The sequence below is a fragment of the Ptychodera flava genome, chromosome 12 (genome assembly GCF_041260155.1).
Source record: "Ptychodera flava strain L36383 chromosome 12, AS_Pfla_20210202, whole genome shotgun sequence".
Classification (NCBI taxonomy): Eukaryota; Metazoa; Hemichordata; class Enteropneusta; family Ptychoderidae; genus Ptychodera; species Ptychodera flava.
Window position 1 is genome coordinate 26503401 of NC_091939.1, and position 22367 is coordinate 26525767.

At 38.4% G+C, this 22367-nt stretch overlaps 1 protein-coding gene across 1 annotated transcript; it reads right to left on the reverse strand.

The window, feature by feature from the left end:
* Positions 1 to 30: 30 nt before the first annotated feature.
* Positions 31 to 22063, reverse strand: LOC139146217 (ATP-binding cassette sub-family C member 9-like). The gene is made up of 22 exons (XM_070717625.1): positions 21473 to 22063; positions 18114 to 18350; positions 17332 to 17529; positions 16818 to 16970; positions 13087 to 13242; positions 12676 to 12810; positions 11782 to 11944; positions 11356 to 11396; positions 10851 to 11129; positions 10501 to 10692; positions 9761 to 9839; positions 9449 to 9554; positions 8491 to 8589; positions 8148 to 8313; positions 7281 to 7418; positions 5697 to 5910; positions 4686 to 4897; positions 3731 to 3970; positions 2940 to 3097; positions 1883 to 1975; positions 797 to 899; positions 31 to 76 (listed from the first exon to the last, which is right to left on the reverse strand). The coding sequence occupies exons 1-18, from the start codon at positions 22061 to 22063 to the stop codon at positions 3800 to 3802; spliced, it is 3330 nt and encodes a 1109-aa protein (XP_070573726.1). The 3' UTR covers positions 31 to 76; positions 797 to 899; positions 1883 to 1975; positions 2940 to 3097; positions 3731 to 3799.
* Between the last annotated feature and the right edge of the window lie 304 nt (positions 22064 to 22367).

Genomic DNA, 22367 nt, shown 5'->3' on the forward strand with positions numbered 1-22367 from the left:
GCGTGAGAGCTCCAAGGACCGATGATACCATACACGCGGCACCAGCGATTAGCACGATGAAAGTTCCGACAAAATCCTGGTAGTGGTAGAGAGCAAGTGAAAACGTAAAGCTAATCATGGAAATATCGGTATTAAGGTTTCAGTACGTAAACTGTATCTTTAATATATTTTCATCATTTTTGTTATGTTCGATAAAACAGTGCATTCAATCTCCTCTCTAAAATGCTGAAATAATGAGTATTAATTAGCTTTGCTAAACACGAAGATTTGCTCAAAGTATGCCATCTTACTGCTGGAAAACGAATTCTCGTCCTTATTAAAATTCACTTGTCACTGATGACATTATGCATTGCGGTCATATTGTTAGCACTGGGACACAATTTGGTGGTAAAGTAAGAAACTTAATTTTACAAACATAATTACGTATATTATTAACAACGTTACAGTTAATGCAGCTTAAATACATGATCGGTAGGTTTGAAGTGCACACTTTCGATGAAGTTCTTTCATTTTTTCATCACAGTATTTTAGTGTATTCCAGTTTTCCCCGTAATTACGTGGTGAAATAAACGTTTTTTGTCTCGGAAGTATAATCCAGGTGTGATAGGCTGTTAAAACTACCTATCGCCTTGAGGATAGATAGTAGAATTACAACATTTAAAAGGATTGTAATGCATCCACGTAAAGTCTACTTTACATGCTGTGAATTTATTTGCGGATAAGTTCTACAAAAAATAGGGGACCAAAATATTAAATATCCGATGTATTTGTCTGTGAGACAGACTTGAAAACTTACAAGTCTAATTCCGAGCCATCTATTAGCGGTCTGCAGGTAGATGTACGCTACGTTGTTTGTATTGACAGTGTCAACGATCCGTTTCCTGAACACCCTTTCGGTCCTGAAAGATACGCGTGTGAACAACGTATGAAACTGACACAATATGAAACCTAGATTCTTCTTTTTGTTATTCTAAAATGTATTGACCCTTCAAGGCTCACTATCCTCCTCAAAGCGAGCATGTATAAGATTACCTTTTATCAATTTGATGCCGTACTTTATGTTGTGGCATAAAAAAGGCATTTTATTCCATCCCTACTCCCCTAAACGTCAATGAATAATGTTTCTTTTGCATCAGATTTCAAGATCGACGGTTCCTCTGACAGTCAACATACGGCCATGGTTCTCATCTAAATTATATTTCGCAAAATATCGTTGGAAATATGATGAAATTAACACACTGGGGAGTAGTGGACGAAATATGGAAACAAAACCATATTACATTTAAAGAACAAAATAATTAGGGTAGAAATTGAAATTACGTTTCTGATACTTTGAACTCTACTGCTGGTAATCTTGGATGTTGTGAGGTCTCACATAGCAAAGGAATTACCTACACGTACGTCAAGCACACACCTACTGCGCTAGGCATGTTTTGTGATCTTTCGTTTCAGGACTTTTTTGATATTATGTGTTTGATTTACGCACCGACAACTCGATAAAGAGAACAAGGCATGATAAAAATGCATGATAAAGTAAGTTACAAGGAAGATTGAAAAGCACTGCAGATGACCATACAGAAGGCTGGGATATTGACAAAAACAATAACAATAACTGCAACAACAACAACAACAATAACAACAACAAATAACAACAAGAGCAGTAATATAATAATAATAATAATAATAATAATAATATGCTGATCCAATCCTAATTCTAATCACCACCACCACCACCACCACCATCACCACCACCACCACCACCATCACCACCACCACCATCATCATCATCATCATCATCATCATCATCATAAGAGTTGGGGAACCCTCCACGCACGTACACTGCAACACTGAGAAACGTCGGCAGATATTTTCATGTTCTTACCTGTAGGCTCGTATCGTCGACAGTCCTCCGAGTGATTCTGAGAAGTGTGCAAATATCGGTGATTTAGATATGCTATCTAGACGCTGCAGCTCTCTGTTTGGATAAAGGAGACGATATCAATTTGGCTTTGGCTAATTCGACGTTTATGTAGTCATTATTATATAGCCTCTTCAGTTGTATTGTTAGGCGAGTGAGTGCACTCAAGCCCTCAATATTCGATATAAATTTCCCGCGAATGATGTTACGGTACTTTTTAATGTTTTTGTATTTGATCAATTCAAAAGATACCGAAATTCAAAAAATATATAAAAAGCAAGAGGGTCTCCAATTTTTCCGTCAAATATCTTTGCTTTCGTCAAATTTGTTGTAAGATGCCGTGATCAAAACTCCTTTTGCGGTAACTCTTCATGAATTGCCATAATTTTTGTTCTGTGCGGAAAATTCGGTTTCTTGTTCTCTGCCCAAATTATATTGAAATGCCTTGTAGTATGTGTACAACGTCCGATACAATTGGTGATTTAGTTCTAGTCAGTTCTTCCTCATTCGCTCACAATGGTATTTAATACTTATTCATTCGTTCACGATGGCACTAGAACTGAATACTGTACAATGTGCGTTATGAACGCAAGGCACTGTGTAGTGCGCACACGATACGTCATCATCGGAAAGCATGCCGGCGATGTTAAGCGAAGAATGTTTATTCTGTAATGTGCTTCCAGTAAATTATTAAATCGCTCAGGAATATATTATTATTACTTTAGTTCTTTGTGATCGAACACACACCAGCACACTTTAGTAAATTTTTGTTTTTCTTTTCTGAAAAATACGGAAAAAGTCAAGGATCGACGTCTGAAACACGCTACTGTTTGAAATTCACAGACGCTGAAAATTGCAGAGTCAATGGTACACACAGACTTTTTTACCCGGTGTCAAATCTTTGTAGCCAAATAAACATCACAATACGTTACTACTGACATGCATTATGATGACATGGAGGTCAAATAGCTCGATGAGTTTTGTCTATACTGTGGTGTCCTATGACGTCATTTGAACTTACCGAGACGTGGTGATGAAGAACCTCTGCAGGAAGTAGTAGCCAATGCCAATAGGGATGATGATCACGATGAAGATCGGAACGACGATCGTGTTCACGACAACCGCCGCCACGATCTGTAGAGTGCTCCCGATCAAGCTGTGGAAGGTCTGCCAAAGTCTCTGTAAACAGCGAAGGAAAAGCACAGAATATGACAAACTAAAAAGGTCGTTTATTCCGTAATTTGGTGGTCAGATACAGTAATATTCATATTTTATGTTAGTAGTTATTTTGTTATTATAATCCTTGTAGATTTTTGAGTTAGGCGCTTTTAATAAAATTCTTGGTTTGCCGTTCGCGTGCTGGTAGGTTTTCAGAGAAATGAAAACAACAAACACAATGTTACAAGTAGAAATATTATTTTTCCATAGGAAACAAAACGTTTTTTGTCCGTGGTTGCTTTTTCCCCTGGCTGCCTGGTATGTGTTTCAATAACCCAACGACGACAAACAAAGAATTTTCTTTAAATGGCCTTCAGAGATAAACGCTTAAATGGTGTGTAGACCCTTATTCGGAGCACAAAGTCAAGGCTAAGATTTTCGCAGCTGTTGAAACATTTTCATTTTCACCATCACGGTCATTAATGTGATCAGTCTTCTTTTCCACCTATGATTGTGATCGGATACCGATAGTAATTATGAAATTTGAAATTTGAGCATTTTCGTCCTTGCTTCCTCATTTACCAACTACATCCTCCGTGTCAAACAAACTGCACTCTCTTTGTGTTATGCTGCGTCATATCCTATGGAACATACCTGATCTATGATCTGCGTGTCGTTGGAGAATCGGTTCAGAATCCGCCCGACGGGAGTTGTGTCAAAAAATCAGACGGGTGCGTGGACGATGTTGCGCAATAAAGCTGTGTGGATTCGCTTGGCGGCCAGCAAGAAGAAGACGACGTTGACCGTGCCGGATATCAGTGTGAGTACGATGCCGGCGCCAGCTAGACCAGCATAACCACCAACGTAGTAAGTTAAGTCCGCTGTGATTATTTCCTGTGAGATAGAATAATAGCATTTACTCTTCTCAGCACACCAAAACAATGCAACTGTCATTTACAACTGTGATTTGATGCAACCATCAAGCCATTGTACAACTTGATAGCTTGACATTTTTGTACTTTATTTGAAAAAACAATTACAGTCTTCTCTTTCCTGAAACATATTGAAAATTACAGTAAAGCATTGCCAGCACAACTCATTCTATCAAATAAGCACTGTTCCTGCTGTTGACAAATGAGTTCTGGCCTGGACTTCATCACTTGTCAACGATGTCGTTGGACTTGAGGGGCGACTGAAGATTAGTGGACTCTTCTTTGGTTGCGAACTAAAAGGAATTTGTAAGGGGGCTCTAAATAAATGAAATGGTATGACTTTGTTCCTTTGATTACCAAGGTTGCTGCGTGTAGTAACCAATTATCTATTTATTTCATTAACAAACTCTGCTTATAGTTGTGGGGTCAACGACAGCCCCCCCCCTCCATCGTACGTGATGGAGAGACTGTCAGAACGTCCTGATATTACGATCACACACCTTTACTATACGCAGTTCAATCTGTTTCATGAAATTCACTGATCCGCACTTGTAATTGGACTGACCGTGTGCGTTGTTGTGATGGGCTTCCCAATGTCACCATAAAAAATTGATTAATAATAATTCGGAACTCCGTCGGACAGACTGAATGACGGAATATTCACTTGGTTTTCTTACCGATGTTGCGTTGGTATAATTTGCACCAGCTTCCGACCACATCGATAGCCAAAAGTTGGTTGCTGTCATGGCAGTCATGTACAGAGTTGTCATAGTGATTATCGCAATGACAGAGGGAATCCTGACGGATTTAGCATAGGCCCAGTACATACGCCATGAAACCGAGCCTCGTTCTCGTTCCTCCCTTTGAATCAGCTTTCCACCTTCTTTGTCTGAAAGCGAAATCAAAAATCCACTTCCACTCTGTAATTTAGCTTTTAATGCGGTGATCTCACGAGAAGAAATGAATTTGGGTAGTGGGTGGACAGTTTGTGTACCGTACTGCACCATAGATCGCCTATCTATGGTTACACGCCGTCTATTTTATATTAGGCGAGGCACGGTGAAATTTTAATTAAAGCCCCAGTAATGCTAACTTTTAATGATAATGTCACCATTTTTATTTTAAATGTGAACCATAATTCCTTGTTCTTCTTCCTAAAGAATGTTGATATACACAGTATCCAGCTTGTCAACTCAGCCCCTATGGTTTTTAAACTGCATTGTTATTGTTGAAAACTGACTTCTGGCGGGGAATAGAATTCAAATGTAAACAATAACCATGCATGTCATATAGACGCTAAGTTGACACGCTAAATAGTGGCTGTTTCAACATTCTTTGGGGAGTAGAATAAGAAGTTGCAATTGATTTATAAAATAAAATAATGAAAAACTCATCGACAGCTAGCATACGGGGGTTTTAAAAATTAGCGTTCTTTAATTACCCCGCCCCTCAAACTATGCACCGACCCATATTGTTCAGGCGAGCTTCATGTTTTGAAAAGTAATTGAAAATAACGACACAAACTTTTTTCACATGATTGCCACACGAATATCCTCTTGTTACACTTTGTGGCGATATCAGAAAATTACGACCATCGATGTTGTTCGATCTCACAGCCAAGAAAATTTACTCCATTCATTTGGTTCCTCATGACAATTTTGTAAAGCCCTGACTCCTCATGTACACACCTTGCGCTTTCTTATCCTCCGACTCGTGAACGGAAATCTGTTGCTTCAACTTAATCCGCTCCATCTCAACTGTATCGTCTTCCGACTCGCTCTCCTCAGATTCGGAGATGAGTTGTATTTTCTCCTGCCACTGTTCGTACAGTTCAGGGTCCTCGGCGGCGATTTCTTTCAGGTTGCCGTGGAGAGATATCTTACCGCTGTCCATCACCAACACCTTCACGGGGATCGAAAAGCGTGAAACACTCACGAGGAACCATTTCTGTATCACGTAAATTTCTACTCAGTTGCGATAACTGTGTGACTATTTTTTGACTTGGCTTAGGGAGCCTTCAGTAATTACAGGGGGTGGGCCGGGGGAATTTCGCCCACACCTGTACCGTAAAATGTGACCCTCCCCCATCCTCCTGTCTAAAATGTGACCCTCCCCTTGTCTGACATTCTAAAACTTGACCCTCCCCCAACCACCGCGGTATTCTGTCCAGGAATAACTGAAACTGTATAAGCTAATTTACATAACAATTGGTTCAATTGTTATGTTAGTGAGGGACAAATTACAGAAGGAGGGGGTGGGGTTTTTGGAGGGACAGTATCAATTTTTCACGCAAGAATTTTTGACGAGATATGGTATTTAATACATTTGAGGGAGGGTCACCACATTTTGTTTAACTATAAAAAGGCAAGATGTGGCTGATGTAGTGTTCCATCAAAATATATCTAATCATAATACATGGAGTCAATCAGGCAAACTATTGACAATTTTCCCGCTCAAAACATGCTATATCTGTGTATTATATATGTTTGATACTGTATTTAAATGTACTTTGCTTGAATTTGGAAGTAAAATGTGCATTTGTGTACAAGAAATTGATTTTGGAATTTCATCCAAAATGTTGGTTCACTATACATGACAGTCTATGATGAAACTACGAATAATTTTTCTTCCAATACAAAAATTGGTAAAGCTGTGCATTTGTGTACACTTGATTATTGAAATTAATGTTCTCGATTAGACTAGAATGGTTACAAGTGCATGGTTGTGCAAGAAATTTGACTTTGGAAATTCACTGAATAGTTGATTCACTGTACGTGGTATAACTTAGTCTATGAGAGAACTATGCACAATTTTTTCCCAATATAAAACTAACAATATCTTTACATTTATGTACATTTGATGATTGATATACACTTTGCCATCTGTCCAATGTGTTTTTGTCTCTTGTGTTTTATCAGTACTAACTGTTCAAGGTGTTTAATGTAGGATACCACTGGATCTTCTTTGCATGTGAAACTTGTGGATAATGTGTATGTATTTGAAAAGAATCGGCGTATTTCGTTGGCGATTTCCTATTCAGGAAAAATCACACGGACAACCAAAGGTTTGGCCATAAAATCAGCTTCTGTCAAAAGTGACCCTCCCCCAAGATAGGTTTATAAAAAGTGACCCTCTCCCTTGAACAGTTTTCTAAAAGTGACCCCCCCCATTCCCCTTGCCCAACCTGTAATTACTGAAGGCTCCCTTATACTCGAGCAACAATTTCACAAACGACAGGTTTGAACTTGGATGAGTAAAAGTCACCACCTTACCTGATCCGCGTACTGCAAGTATTGTAACTGGTGAGTCACCAATAAAGTGGTCCGTTTCTTGTCAATCAGTAGTTCCATGATACCCTCGTTGAAAAGCTGACGACCCACGTGAACGTCCAGAGCTGACAAGGGGTCATCCTGAATGGCCATGGCGTACGGGGAGAGAGAGACAAAGAGAAGCGTTACAGACAGATCTGGATATGCTACATCATTTGCACGTGGCGAGAAGATTATGCCAATGTATGACAAAATGAAACTAAAAGAGTTAACCCTTGTTTCGAGTCACATTGTGAAGATGGCCTGCCTATATCCATGAGGGGCTTGTATTGCCCCTATTTGTAACAATCAACTCTATTTGTAACATGACCCAATTTGTAACAAACCTTAACCCTATTTGTAACACAACCCAATTTGTAACAAAACTTAACCCTATTTGTAACAATAATCTAATTTTTTTAAAAGTTGACCAATTTTGTTTAAATTTTGATGAAATTTGCATATTTGTATTTCGAGGGGCAATTTTCCTGTTTTTCCTTGTCGAAACTCATTATTTCGGAAACTGTTTGTCAGATTGTTCTACTCGTAATACTCGTAAGATATTATCAAGTTGCGCAGATATATGCCAAATTTTATTTTGCGGGGCAATTTTCAGCCATTTTGTTACAAATAAGGTTGATTGTAACAAATAGGTTGATACAAGGGACAAAACTAGAGACGGATGAACTAATTGTCGTCCTTCCTAAAAAAGAAAATCATTTCAGTTCAGAGTGGGCAGAACGTGCATTCATCTTTTGCATAATTTTATACAATTATCGATTCGCTCATGTCAATTTCAAAATGATATCAAAATCACCTAACTGTACTCACCAATATAACTATGTCTGCGCGAGAGTAAATTGCCCGGGCAACACTGACGCGTTGTTTCTGTCCTCCACTAAGGTTGATTCCTTTTTCGCCAATCTCTGTTTTGTCGCCCGCTGGTAGGATATCAATGTCGGGCTGAAGTGCGCATGCCTTAACGACAGCCTTGTATCTATCGAGGGGCGAAAACAGTTCCAGTTACACACACACATATTTTAGCGTAACTTCCACAAATAACTGTCAAGTGAAATATTCGAAATTATAATATCAGTATTCAATGATGTTTGAAGTGCTTTCAAACACTTAAAACAAACGCTCCGACACGATGAATCGATGGCGTAAAACTTACCTTTTTTGGTCATACGGTTCGCCAAATAAAATATTGTCCCTTAATGATGCATTTTGTAACCAAGCCTTCTGAGCACCATAAGACACAGTGTTATGATCTCTGGAGGTAAAGGGAAAAAACAGTTGCAACATATTATTTGTAACTGAGAACTTGTTTCATCTTCAGATAGTCACTCACCCCTGTTACGCAAACGTTGACACTTTCGTGGCAAAGAAGAAAGTTTTTAACGTATATGGGGCAGCCTGTGATATGTAAACAGCCATGCATACATCACTTCAGTCCCACATGTGCACATTCGCGGCTTTTGTGATACCCTTGTCAGACGGCCGCAGTCACCACCTTGTAACCTGACTAACTCGATAGTCTTCAGTCGTTTAAGGTTCCAGGACAAGTATTGAGCCCTTTCGAAAATGGATTATCTGGAAAAGAACTGAGCTAGTAATCCAGCCAATGCACATTTTCTGAAAGTTTTAGATATCATGGAAGTAACATCATACGGAAGTTTCTCATGGCGCTAGATACGTGCTGGCCGGAGCGACTGCAAAGATTGGTTGCAGACGATAACCCGGATGCCGCCCAATACTGCGCATAATATTCTGCATTTAGGACAAAAAATTGGAGAACAAATTTTTCAAGATTTTGACCTACCATAAATGGTCTTAAAACAGTATCTATAGCTTACAAAATTCATTCTGTGCACTTGAATTCGCTTTTGAATTGAAAGTGTACCGATAATCGCCATTGTCAGTCTGTTATTAAATATGGAGACGCGCGTACGCGTGCGCAACATATCATGCTGCCCTTAGATACGTCCTCAAGACACGTCAAAATTTTTGGGACATAAAAAATACCGTGAAAGTCAGTGGGAAGATAAAACTATTGAACCTTGATTTGTAAATCAATATTTGAAAATGGGTCCAAAACAGTTACGACTGGCTATTCTTGAAGTCACACTCACTTGTTAAACAGTACAGATCCAGATACAGTGGTCATTTCTCCCAATATGGCGGACAGAAGCGACGACTTCCCGCTTCCGACGAGACCGACAACCATTGTTAGCTTACCTGTACGGTGCCATAAAATATATGAAAAAATAAAAACCAAAAAGAATATTAATGTTCGCAAATAAGTTATGAAATGCATCAAATGATTTGGTAAGAGTAAATTTACCGGTATTTTAATCAAATAATAAAAAAGTCAATAGCGTTAGTGACTTTTTTCATTTGTAGTTATTATTTTAATACATGTATTTGTATAACAGTTACTGCACCTGTCGGTATTTCGAGATCGAGATCCGATACAATCGGCGCCATGCTGTCTACGTCCCAGGCGAAGTTACCGTTCGTAATCTAGGAGCGAAAATCAAAGCGAAATCCCACCAGTTATCGACTGTAAAACATTACGTAAATCAACTCACTGTGATTATTGAAAATTGAAAATACAGCAATCTGATTATCAAGACGTGAAAATAACTGTACTATGTACGCGGTATAGTACGGTTGAACACGCGAGAGCTCTCCGCTACAGAAAAACTTCATTTTTGACGTTTCATGTCAGAATTTTAATATATTGTTATGATGTGCTAGTAAAAATATACATCCGCAAATACCACTCGATTCTGACAAGTTCACTCCATATATATGCACTCGCTCTAAAGTCACAGTGTGTGGTTCGTTTTGTATGTATGTGTGTGCATGCGATAGTTTTAATATGGCAAACAATCCAATGTTCATTCAAAATATTTGAGGTATTGAAGTCACGTGTTCTCTGTTACACATTACACATTTCCACTCATTCATTAACATAAATCATTGGTCCCACGGTATTCTTCACAAGCTTCTCAACATTTTTTGGAAGGAGGGCTGCAAAATGTTACGCCTTAAACACGCAACACACGAGGATAATAAGAGAAAAACTGACGAGGATGAAATGGATAACTGCAATATTTCTTCACTAACACCCCTCCCTAAATCACCTATGGCGAAACATTACAAAGTAAAGCATTCACACCTTTATGGCTACCTCTTGAGGAAGTGACTGCACGGGATCATGCAAAACGGTCTCCGCTTCAATCGTGCCGTAACTGCCGTACGAGGGCTGCACCGCCGAGCTGAGGAGTTTCGTGGTGTCTTTGACCTCTACATCCGGGATATCTTGATCATTCATGTGTATGTGTTGGCCTGCTTTCTCGCCATTGGTCGTCTGAATGTGGAGAAGACAACAAAGACTGGTTGCAGTACTTTTATATCAAAGGAAGACTTGTTTCAGCCCAGTATTTAGCTAAATACTTTTTGGTGATATTCCGTTGAAAAACTCGCAGATCTCAGATTTAATAATGATGCGTCAGTGCATTAAATTACCTTCTCCATATCTCGGAGCAGCGCTTCATCCATATCGCCCATGTAGTCTTTGCGGGTACCGTGTATAAACGGCGGACGGCCGTCGTCGCGATTCTCAATCTCTGGAGCTGCAAAGAAGGTCTTTAGCCTCTTGACGCTGACCATGGCGTTGACGGTCCATCCGATCACCATGGGTACAAGGAACAATGGTATGGTCATTTGGTTGAAGAGCGCCAGAGCAGAGAAGGCAATCTCGGGCGTCAATGGAGCTTTCTCCACAACAGAATATAGTGAGAAGGACTGAAACGAAATAATTGGAGAGCTTGTTAACTGTACCATGCAAAGACCGCCGTTATTAACACCTCTCTCTCTCTCTCTCTCTCTCTCTCTCTCTCTCTCTCTCTCTCTCTCTCTCTCTCTCTCTCTCTCTCTCTCTCTCTCTCTCTCTCTCTCTCTCTGCTTAAGCACGAAAATTATAATGCTCATGTAAACTCAGATTTTCTACAATAAAAACTTTTCTACTTACGATGAGAGTTACAATTACAGGGGTTGATTGAACCAGGAACACTAAAATGAACGAAAATTAATAGAAATTAGGCAAAAAAACTGCTAGTGTGACACATCTATGTAGGTCAAACTTATGGCTCGCGATGAAATAGGCTTACAGACTTGTTCACGCACCTTCCAATATACTCAACGTTCTTTGGAATGTAATTTGGCGCCAAAAGAGGCATGCAAGAGGACAAATTTTGTCCTGACACGACATGAATTCACTATGAAAACACAACTATCTTTGCTTACAAATCGTCAACATGAAAAACAACGCAATGGGTTGGCAACCATCTTCTTGCATACTGAGCGTTCTTTCGTAAAAAAATTAGACCTTGCTCAAAGTTACACCAATAAGGGCAGTTTATGACGTACGAACATAGCAACATCAACTGTGACTTACTCGTCGCGACGTTATACATTCCATTCTTGAACATTTGACCAACTTCACTCGCCCTCACAGTTTCGATCGCGGAGCAGAAGCGCTCTTCCCAGCCATACAACTTGAGCAATTTTATGCCGAGAAGAAGTTCGTTTGACTTTTTGAGTCGCTCATCGGCGTATTTCTGCGGAAGAATAATAAAAATACATCACGAGGGAAATCACAAGTTTCATCAAAATGAATTTAAATGAGAATATTGTATTTCTATTGATTAAAGGGAAACGGTCGTCGGAACTGCGCCTGTGCGAGTTTCTTGTTTACAAAGAATATATTTCGTATACGATATCTAGATGCACCTAATAATCATAGCTGCACCATTCTTATGATATGATGTACGATTATGACAAACATTTTTTTCCTTTCATCAATCTCCATCGTACCTTGGATGCAGTGTTTACATTGGTTGTATGGGTCCCATACGACATCTGAGCGCAGTAACGACGACTGTATCCCTTTTTCTTTTGATGCCGCTGTTAGCAGTATTATTGTTCTTGATATTACAAACTTAATGGACGTCGAAAATGCACACAATTTAAAATACACGTGAAACTTTGTCTTTTTAAGGTAGAATGCTTCAAAACTTTGGTGTATTAAACTTTATGAAACAAAAAGGATATATTAAGTAGTCGGACCCACGCTCAAAATTTATACGGGAGCCATACGACCAGTGTAAATACTGTATCTTTAGTAAGGTGCGTTGGCGATTGATTGAAGTTAAAATATGTTTGTCATAATGTACACCGTAAAATTTAAATGTTGCAGCTATGTTGACGTAATGCATCTAGATATTATGGAATCGCACAGGCGCAGTTCCGACGGCCATCTCCCTTTAAGGCGTTAGATTTGTACGCTTACCAACACGGTCTTTTGTACTTTTGACATGGCGGCCCCGATCTTGAACTGAATGGGAGTTGTGATTATGAACACGGACGAGCCAATCAACGCAGCATAACCTAGCTCAACGTACAGCAGTATGAGTATCACAATAAGCTGAAAATTCGAAGGAGAAAAACATAAGTTACCAACACGCTGTTGGTTGATAGGTATGTTGATTTCAGTTTGTGAGTTTAGGTGTCTCTTCTCGAATATAATTTTCTACACATGGGTTTTTTTCAGATATAATCAACAATGAGCCAATGCGAGCTGTATGAGGAAAAGGTCATTAAAAGCAAAACAATTCCATCAAAACAATTTCATCAAAATGCTACAGTATACCAAGCAATCTCAAAAAATACGCACCATGAATATGCAAATCAGGTCACTTACTTGATAAGGTATCGACCAGAGGTAATGAAAGTACTGAATAAACAAGAATATGTTTATCGAATCAGTTGACATATGGTTGGTAATCTGGCCCATAGTCATCTCTCCACTTGATATGGTCCAACTAGATAGATGCAACGATTTTTCGTATATAAAGCTCTGCGGAGAAAAATCCAACGTAAGCAATCTACAAAGTCCTCTACTTTTCGGTTCTGCAGTCAGATGTGCAGACTCTTGTCCATCAAACCGCCGTACAAGGATCGACTGGGTTCGTCGCTCGTTTTACTGACGGAAGGAGATGGGTGATCGTGGCTACCATGGCGATGTACTTTATTGAAATAAACTGCGTAAAATAAAAGTGGAGAAACACTGACGGTTGGATCATGATCTAACTGGATCAAGGCCGTCCAGAGATGATGGACTAAACCTGATAAGGCGGCGTTGCTCAACACAGCATATTTTGCCCCCAAAAATCGTTTGCAAAGATTCACTCAAGATCTGAATCCAAGATTAAAATTATTGGCTTGGTCACAGTTCCTTCATCACGTACTGTGGTTGAGTTCACCTTTTAGCATGACAAGCAAGAGTAAGTTGGATGAGTTAGAAGTGCAAATTTATACAAATTCATGCAAATTGCCCATCTTCTTCGCTTTTTTCTGCCATTCAACATTTTAAGAAAATAAGTCCATTCTGGCTGGGTCACACTTTATAAGATTTTCAGATTATTTCTTTAAAAACTGTAGAACAAAACGACAATTTTGTTTGGCAATAAAGTTCTTATTTTTTGCTTATTATTATATTAATCACTTTTGTTGACTGTCAGTCTTGCAATCCTTGCCATTTAAGAATGAAAACAGTTAATGTAAAACAGAATTGCTGTGTTTTCTACATATACTCTAGGTTCAAATGAGATACTAAATATCATAAAGAGCACTGTTTTCGATATAATACAAAAATTAAGGTTTTCTACCCTAAATATGAAGCTTCTTCATCCTTTGAGTGAGCTATTGCTACCATATATTAAATTTTAGATTCTGTGCATTTTGAAGAAAATATAGTATAAGGGGTTTTCATATCATCTTTGATAACAAATACTGCTTTTTTCAAAAATGTGCTGGTTAAGCGCCATGCTTACTAGAACATTAAGGAACATTGTCGAATATTTTGTGGTTATAATATAGTATTAGGGCTTACTTATACAGTACTAGGGGTTTTCATATCATCTTTGATAAGAAATACTGCTTTTGAAAAAGTGTGTGCTGTTAAGTGCCACACCAACTTCAACATTAAGGAACATTGTCGAATATTTTGTGGTTGAATACCAGAATACAGTCAGTAAATAATGAATGAAAGCTTACCAGTGCAGACGAGAACGTAATAAAATGATTCATTATATACTAAAGCCGTGTCGAATTTGACAATTTTGGCTAGTTCCGAGGGGTGTTATTTGCAAGATGACACGCTATCCCCATTCTGGTACCACCACTTACTGTAAGTGGTTGGGGATGGTCCTCACAGACCTTTTCATATCGTTCCTCGAACCGATATAACTATTTGGCCATGTTTCATATCGTGTACACAAGATAGCTGTCAACGACAATGGCATTTGGAAGTTTGTAAACGTTTTTCCTCAACTTTGGATGTACACAAGCTCAACAGAATCAGCCAAACTTCACCAAGGGTACGGATCACGAGAACCTTTATGGATACTTTCTTCGTACCAGATATGAACTGAGCTAGTTTTCAATCGGATTCGAACCCACAACATACGGCATCAGTCGCCTAGCTGAGAGGCCATAGACAGAACCGCTCGGCTAAATCTCCACTCCCAAAAAAGAGTGGTTCAATAGCCGGCTAAGTTGTTACATTTTTCTGACTGAGACCGCTCAACACGTTGTAGAGTTCGTGAAGCACTCACGCACGCATGCTCAATATATTGAAGTTATGTGTAAATTTGAACCTTTGCCACATGTTTGCAACTTCATTGAAATTATTATGATCAACATAATGAACAATAATCACCGCCGATTAATTCTAAAAGGTCATGAAGTATACAACTATGCCATTAGCTGAAATAAAAATATTAAAGTTATTTGACTGCTCTTATTGTATCACCACTTTATCTAGCAAGTGTAATTACCGTTTGCCAAATCCTTCAAGCCATATATGCCGAGCTGTGAAAATTACCGTTTGCCAAATCCTTCAAGCCATATATGCCGAGCTGTGAAAGCTCATTAGATATGCAAATTATAAATTAGCTGACATGAAAATGTGAAATGACTTTCCATATTGTTTTGACCTAGTACCTGGTAATTATCAATATACATAGCATGTTTTGCCAACTTTGATCAAGTAAATCCCGGTATATATCCCTAATAAGCAAAGTTCATTGAATATGTAAATTAGGAATTGGCTTAAGTAAAAATGCTAAATGATTGTCAATAATGTTGTATCATGGTATCTGCAATATGTGTAGCAAATTTTGTCAAGTTTGGTCGAGTCAATACAGACATATATCTCTAATTAGGAAAGATCATTAAATATGCAAATTAGGAATTGGCTGAAGAGAAAATGCTTAATGTTTTTTAATAATATTGTATTATAGTGTCTTTAATGTACATAGTAAGTTTCATAAATTTTGATCAAGTCAATTCAGATAAATATCCCTAATTATGAAAATTCATTTGATATTCAAATTAGGTTTTGGCTGAAGTAAAAATGTCTTTCGACTTTCAATAATGTTAAATCACAGTATCTTTGATGTATATAGCAAGTTTCAACAATTACAATCAAGTTAATTCAGATATATATCCCTAAATGGGAAAGTTCATCAAATATGCAAATTTGGAATTGGCTTAAGTAGAAATGCTTAATGACTTTCAAAAATGTTGTATCAAAGTGGCTTGAATATATGTAGCAAGTTTCATCAACTTTGGTCCGGTCATTTCAAATATATATTCCTAATTAACAAAGTTCATGAATATGCAAATTAGGAATTGGCTGAAGTTAAAACGCTTAATGACTTTCACTAATGTTAAATCATAGTATCTTCAATATACATACCAAGTTTGGTCGATTTAATCAGTCAAATCAGACATATATCCCTAGTTAGGAAAGTTCATTAAATATGCAAATTAGCATTTATTTTTCATGTCACCCCTTAATGGTTCCCACTGCTGATATATCTTGGTTTGATCAATATTTGTAGCAAATCTCATCAAATTGTGTGCAGTCGTTTTTAATATATATCCGTTTTTTCTAAAATCATTAATTATGCAAATGAGCGAAAGGTATGCAAACCACTCCAACCAAAAACTAATCAGTTCTTGCCATTTGCTGACTGAATATATGTACCAGATTTGATTCTGATACGATAAGCCGTTTTTGAGATCTTGGACCAACAGACAGACAGACAGACAGACACACACACACACAGACACACAGACGGACAGACACACAGACAGACAGACATCGCTGCGACATATGCTCACGTGTGTAAACACGTGAGCAAAAAATGTGGCATTTATTAATTATTTTCTCGCGCAGTAATATTTTTCTCCCATGATGTATCATACTAAACCGACTTTCAGTCGACAAACTACATGGAAAAAACAACGCGGATATTAAATCCCGGGATATCAAAATTATTTTGCAGAATGTTGTTGGCCAATACCTCGATCCTTCACCTGCCACTTTTCCTGGATGTTACGAAACGACAGTCTTCATTGACATACCTGTATGGCGGTCCTGATATGAATACTCTCAATGATGACAATATAGTAATGATTCTGTAACGCCGTATAGCGAACCGCCGAAGCAAGGAACATGACAACAACCAGCACGAAACCATTTTTGAAGTATTCATCCACAGTAATGTATGGTCCGTCCTGCATGAAAATGTTAACATTTACGTGTGCCAATCATGTGTGTAAATCACAAAGGAACAAACTAGAATATTGCAGCTTTTTAGTGTATCTCTAAACTTACAATTTTAAATGCCGATATTTATAGGAAAAAAGTGTGATGATGAAATAAAAAATTGGGCTAAATTTACTAAGAGCTGCGAAGATTTTCAATTATAGCAGAGGTTATCTCCAGGATGTACGAAATATTGTTACGCTCAATGTAAGCGGCTAATTTCAATGTGTTTGAGTGAAGTGATCTTTTTGAGTGATAATTAATTGTTTGTTGCTTGTATACGATGTACTTTACAGTACTGCATGACAACGACAACTTTTTTCAACTCACATATGTCGGGGCGTCTGGTGCTGGCCCATAATACTGTTCTGTGGCATAGGCCACTACACCTCCAATAGCGACAGGACTGATAAAGCCAAACGAATCACCAATGAACCTCAATATACCAGCTAAAGACAGTATCCGCCCATAGGCACGCCAGAAACTCCACCAGACGGATGGAATTTGGCCCTTACGATCAGCTCTTTCCTGGAGTGAAAAAGAAGTGAGTACCGTAAGTCAACAATTCTGACAAAAGAATTAAGAAAATCGCACCATTATTTTTTACTATTCAGTTGTCTGCCAATAAAAACTTGGTCATTACTTGTTTATATCATCGTCGACAAATAATTTTCGAAACTGCGAGGATATGACACGACAAATTTAGTGATCTCTGTACTTGATCAAAGCAACCTAGGCATTTTATTGCCAGTATCATATGTAAACCAATCAAGAAAATTTGCGCATTTTTTTAGAATTGGGAAACCACTTCGTCTGCTGCAATCTTTCTCAAAATACGTCGACCTGAAGATCACCGGTAAATTCAAGAAGGGTTCCCAAATCTCACCGTAGTTTGGAAACCGAGGGTTGATCACCGTTTGTAAACAGGATGTTCTTGAATATGTCCCTCATAATATTTACGGTAGATACTGAGGAAATGAAACAACACGGTATTTGAAATTGTAACAAACCAAAACAACCCAGATTATTGCATGTCGGCTTCATGTTCCCGGAGAGCCAGAAATTCCCAAAAGCACAGAATGTACGACTAGATCGCAACAATTTCCCCTTGCCTTTTCTTTTTCGTAGGCTTTTCTCAACAATTCATAATGGTAGCTTGTGCTATGCTCTTCGGAAAGGTCCCCTAGGTCGGCCATTTCCAAGTGTGACTTGTAACCCTTGGTGAACAACCAATTGAGCCACCAGAAGAGGATCCTGGACGGTAAGTTGACGTAGCGGTGGTAGTAATGCATGTCCCTGTTCTTCAAATCTCGAGGAATACCTAACTCTGTGTAGCACCAGCCGAAAACCTGCAAGGAGGATCAGTAAATGATTACCTTCAGAAAGAAAGTTACATCTTAGAATCGATGTCGTTCTGCGCATCGATGTAGAAGTGTGGCGGATTCCGTGTTCCTTTAGACTTTGTTAGATTCATAAACATTTGAAATATTCATGATCGTACAAAAAGAATTTAAAGTCCACGTAAACATTGCCATAATGTAGTAAACGTTGTAAAACCTTGAGAAAAGTAATTCACAAATACTGTGGGTTTTTTATTTTCAAAATTGATCAGTGGCCTTGTTGCACGAATATTTAGCAACACCATTCGTGTTCACACACGTGAGCTTATGTCATAGCGACGTCGGTCTGTCTGTCCGTGTGTCTGTCTGTCTGCCTGTCTGTCAGTCGGTCGGTCTGTTTACACGATAACTCAAAACCGCCTGAGTCAGATTTGGTAGACAAGTACCATATACTAATTGCAAGAACTAATTAGATTTCGTTAGCGTGACTTGCATGTTAAAAGGACAAAGCCGGTAATTTTTCATGAATTTTGTTTGATACGAGATACTACTTATATTGCTAGATATGTTGAAAAATCAAGATGCTGAATAAATAGGTAAGCATGCACATATTCGACCCCGGTTTTAGTCACGATACATGAAATGCAAAGAAATGAAATCTGTTATTTAAGTTTCATGCATCCTGCAATCCTCAGATAGAAGTGAAAGGATTACTAGATTAAGACCTTTTTTCACAGCAGGCTCATTAATAGTAATAGCTTCACAGAAAAATAAGGTATCATTCTATTATTTATCAAATTTTAACACCACCTACAAATAGAATGGTTCGTCCTTATCATATATGTATGAGTGTCAAGCTAGTAATCCTTCCACTTCTATCTGAGGATTGCAGGATGCATGAAACTTAAGTAAATACACTTCATTACTTTGTACTTGAAGTAATTTGTTTATATATATATATATATATATATATATATATATATATATATATATATATATATATATTATATATATATATAATATATATATATTTTACATATTACATATATGTATATGTAATTTGTTTATATACATATAGATACAGATATATAGATATGTATATATATTGTAAAATACAATTTCAGCTTTATTATATCTTATGCATTGTGTCACTGAGAAGTCTTAGGCAGCAAAGCAAAAGTCAGTATAGAGAGAGAGAGGAGAGAGAGAGAGAGAGAGAAGGTCGCTCGTAGACTTAAAGCTCATATTGTCTCAAATTCTTTAGATGAACCCTTACAATCGGCTTATAAACAAGGACACTCTACTGAAACAGCTTTATTGATATATTTTTTACTATAACCCAAACGGGATTCGAACCCCCACACTCTCACGGCAACATCGCTTAGCTGCTAGGCCTCACACAAAACCAGTCGGCTACCGTTTCCAACCCAAAAGAGTTGGTCACAGCAACCGACTTAGATGTTACAATCCTGTGCGCGACCGAGCAACACAGTGTACATAGAGCAGACGACACACAGACTCAGTACAAATACACATATAGTAAAGGTCACTAATGATATTTTATATGCACATGATTCTAAGCAGGATGTATTTTTAGTTATGTTAGATCTTTCTGCCGCCTTTGATACGGTTAATCATGAATTTTTGTTAAAGCGTTTGCACCATCGTTTCGGTGTCTCTGATAATGCTTTGATCTCTCCAATCGAAGACAAGCGGTAATTATAAATTCTACCCAGTCGCCCTATTATCCTCTGGAAACAGGTGTACCGCAAGGGTCAGTCCTTGGCCCAATTTTATTTGATGTTTACACATCCCCCTAGGCGACGTAGTTGCTCGTCATGGTTGTAAATATCATTTTTTATGCCGATGACTCAAATCTGTACATGTCTTTTCGACGTGAAAATTACCATGTCACTTTAAGTAATCTTGACTCCTGTGTCTCAGATGTCAGAGCCTGGATGTCCTCAAATTTTCTACGCCTTAATGATGATAAAACAGAATTTGTAATTTTCTCTAAGAATTTTGACTTTTATTCAAGTCTTGAGCGAAGTCTTCGTATAGGTGATGCGTTGATTTCAACCCAATGTCAAGCAAAGAGCCTTGGCGTCATTCTTGATTCCGGTCTCACTATGAAATCTCATGTCAGTCATATTTGTCGCTCTTCCATGTTCCACATTAGACGCATTGCCCTTATTCGTAAGTACCTATCTAGATCTGCTACTGAAGAACTTATCCATTCGCTTGTGTCAAAACGTATCGATTCTTTTAGTTCTTTAATTCTTTGCTGTATGGCTTACCACTGTATTTGATTGATCGCATTCAGCATGTTCAAAATGTAGCAGCCAGAGTTATAACTCGGTCAAAGCGTTCTGATCATATTACACCATTTCTGCAGGAACTACATTGGCTACCTGTACACTAGCGTATCATTTACAAGATTTTAATTATTACTTTTAAATGTTTATATGGTGCTGGTCCACAATATCTGAGAGATTTAATAAGTTTTTATGTACCTGGGCGCGAACTTCTTTCTGCCAACGATTTTAGACTCAATACATTCATGACCAAGACAAAAAAGTATGGTGATAGGGCGTTCTGTTCTGCAGCCCCAATTTTATGGAACGAGCTTCCACTGAACATTCGTTCTTTTAATAATTTTATTACTTTTAAACGTATGCTTAAGACACACCTTTTCAAGTTGGCTTTCTCTATTGATTAGAATTTTTTATGATTTTGCTCGTTTTCAACTTTCTCGATCAATTATATTTTTATTAGTTATCCATTTTCTTATTGTAATGTATCTTTTAGCGGCTGTGATCACTTTTTCTGTGGAGTTTGTCGCTTTACAAATAAATTATTATTAATTATTATTATTATTATTAAGGTGAGGGACAGCGCAGTTTCTTGCTTTCCTTATATTATGCTTCAAGATGTACATTAGCTGTGGGTCCATAGCTGTGGTATTTTTGGACCGGATTTCTGCCTTTTACGGGCTGGTTTTGACTGTTGTGGTGGGGTTAAAACCGTAAAAGTCAAAACCCAGCCCGTAAAACGCAGAAATCCGGTCCGAAAAAAACACCACAGCTATGGAAACACGGCTAAGTGTACATAAATTTGATCGTGAGACTTACCTTTGTACGAATAACATTCAGTTCAATTATTAGGAAAATGGCATTCATTGTAAGTGAAAGTATGGCTATATCGAAGCGGAGAACGGTTACATCTAAGCCATGCTCGATAAAATTCACAAGTTTTAGGCTCTCTCCGAAAACAGTCAAGATCCAATAGACCAGCAACAGCCAGCTCATGTTAGGCAGTCGCCAGCACTCCGTGTGGTGGTAGTATACCATAGCTATGAGCAAAGCCACGAAAGCTGCGCTCGCTGGAAGATAGAGATGAGGCTGGGTTGTGCCAGCGGTTTTGGAGTCTGCCATAACACCTTCTCCGATGCTGGCCAGTAAGATTATCCACTGCGCGAAGAACACAAGCCAGCGAACATCGTGTCCCGGAAATGGCACAATTGTTCGGGACGAATACAGCCGAAGACTGGTACAGCATCCTAGTATTAACAGGACCAGCGAAGTCATTACAAGACTGAAGATGTGAACGCAGGTATTCAGAAGATCAACGAAACACTCATTGTATACTGTGTTGTCGCTATTCCACTGAAAATCGTCAAAGTCGGTCGAGTTTACACCGCAGAACCAATCCATATTGGCCATGTTTCCTTGCCAAGGTCACTCGCCGGAAAACTCAGTCGCGGGAGATTTCAGATCTACAATTCAAACAAAGACCTCGAGTGATGAAATCACTCATTAAGTCTTGCTTCTTGAGTAGTCGACGGTGTCAGAGCTAAGCTCATTTCGGATTCTTAAGAAATTATATCCTCCAGAAACGCGCAATGGCAGCAACCAGACGTGACCCCTGTCAGTGTGTACACCGCCATTACACAGCTGTAAAAAGGTGCCGGTGGTGTGAGTGTGCTAGAACGCGCCTAGATTGCCAATGAACCCATGCACAATGCAC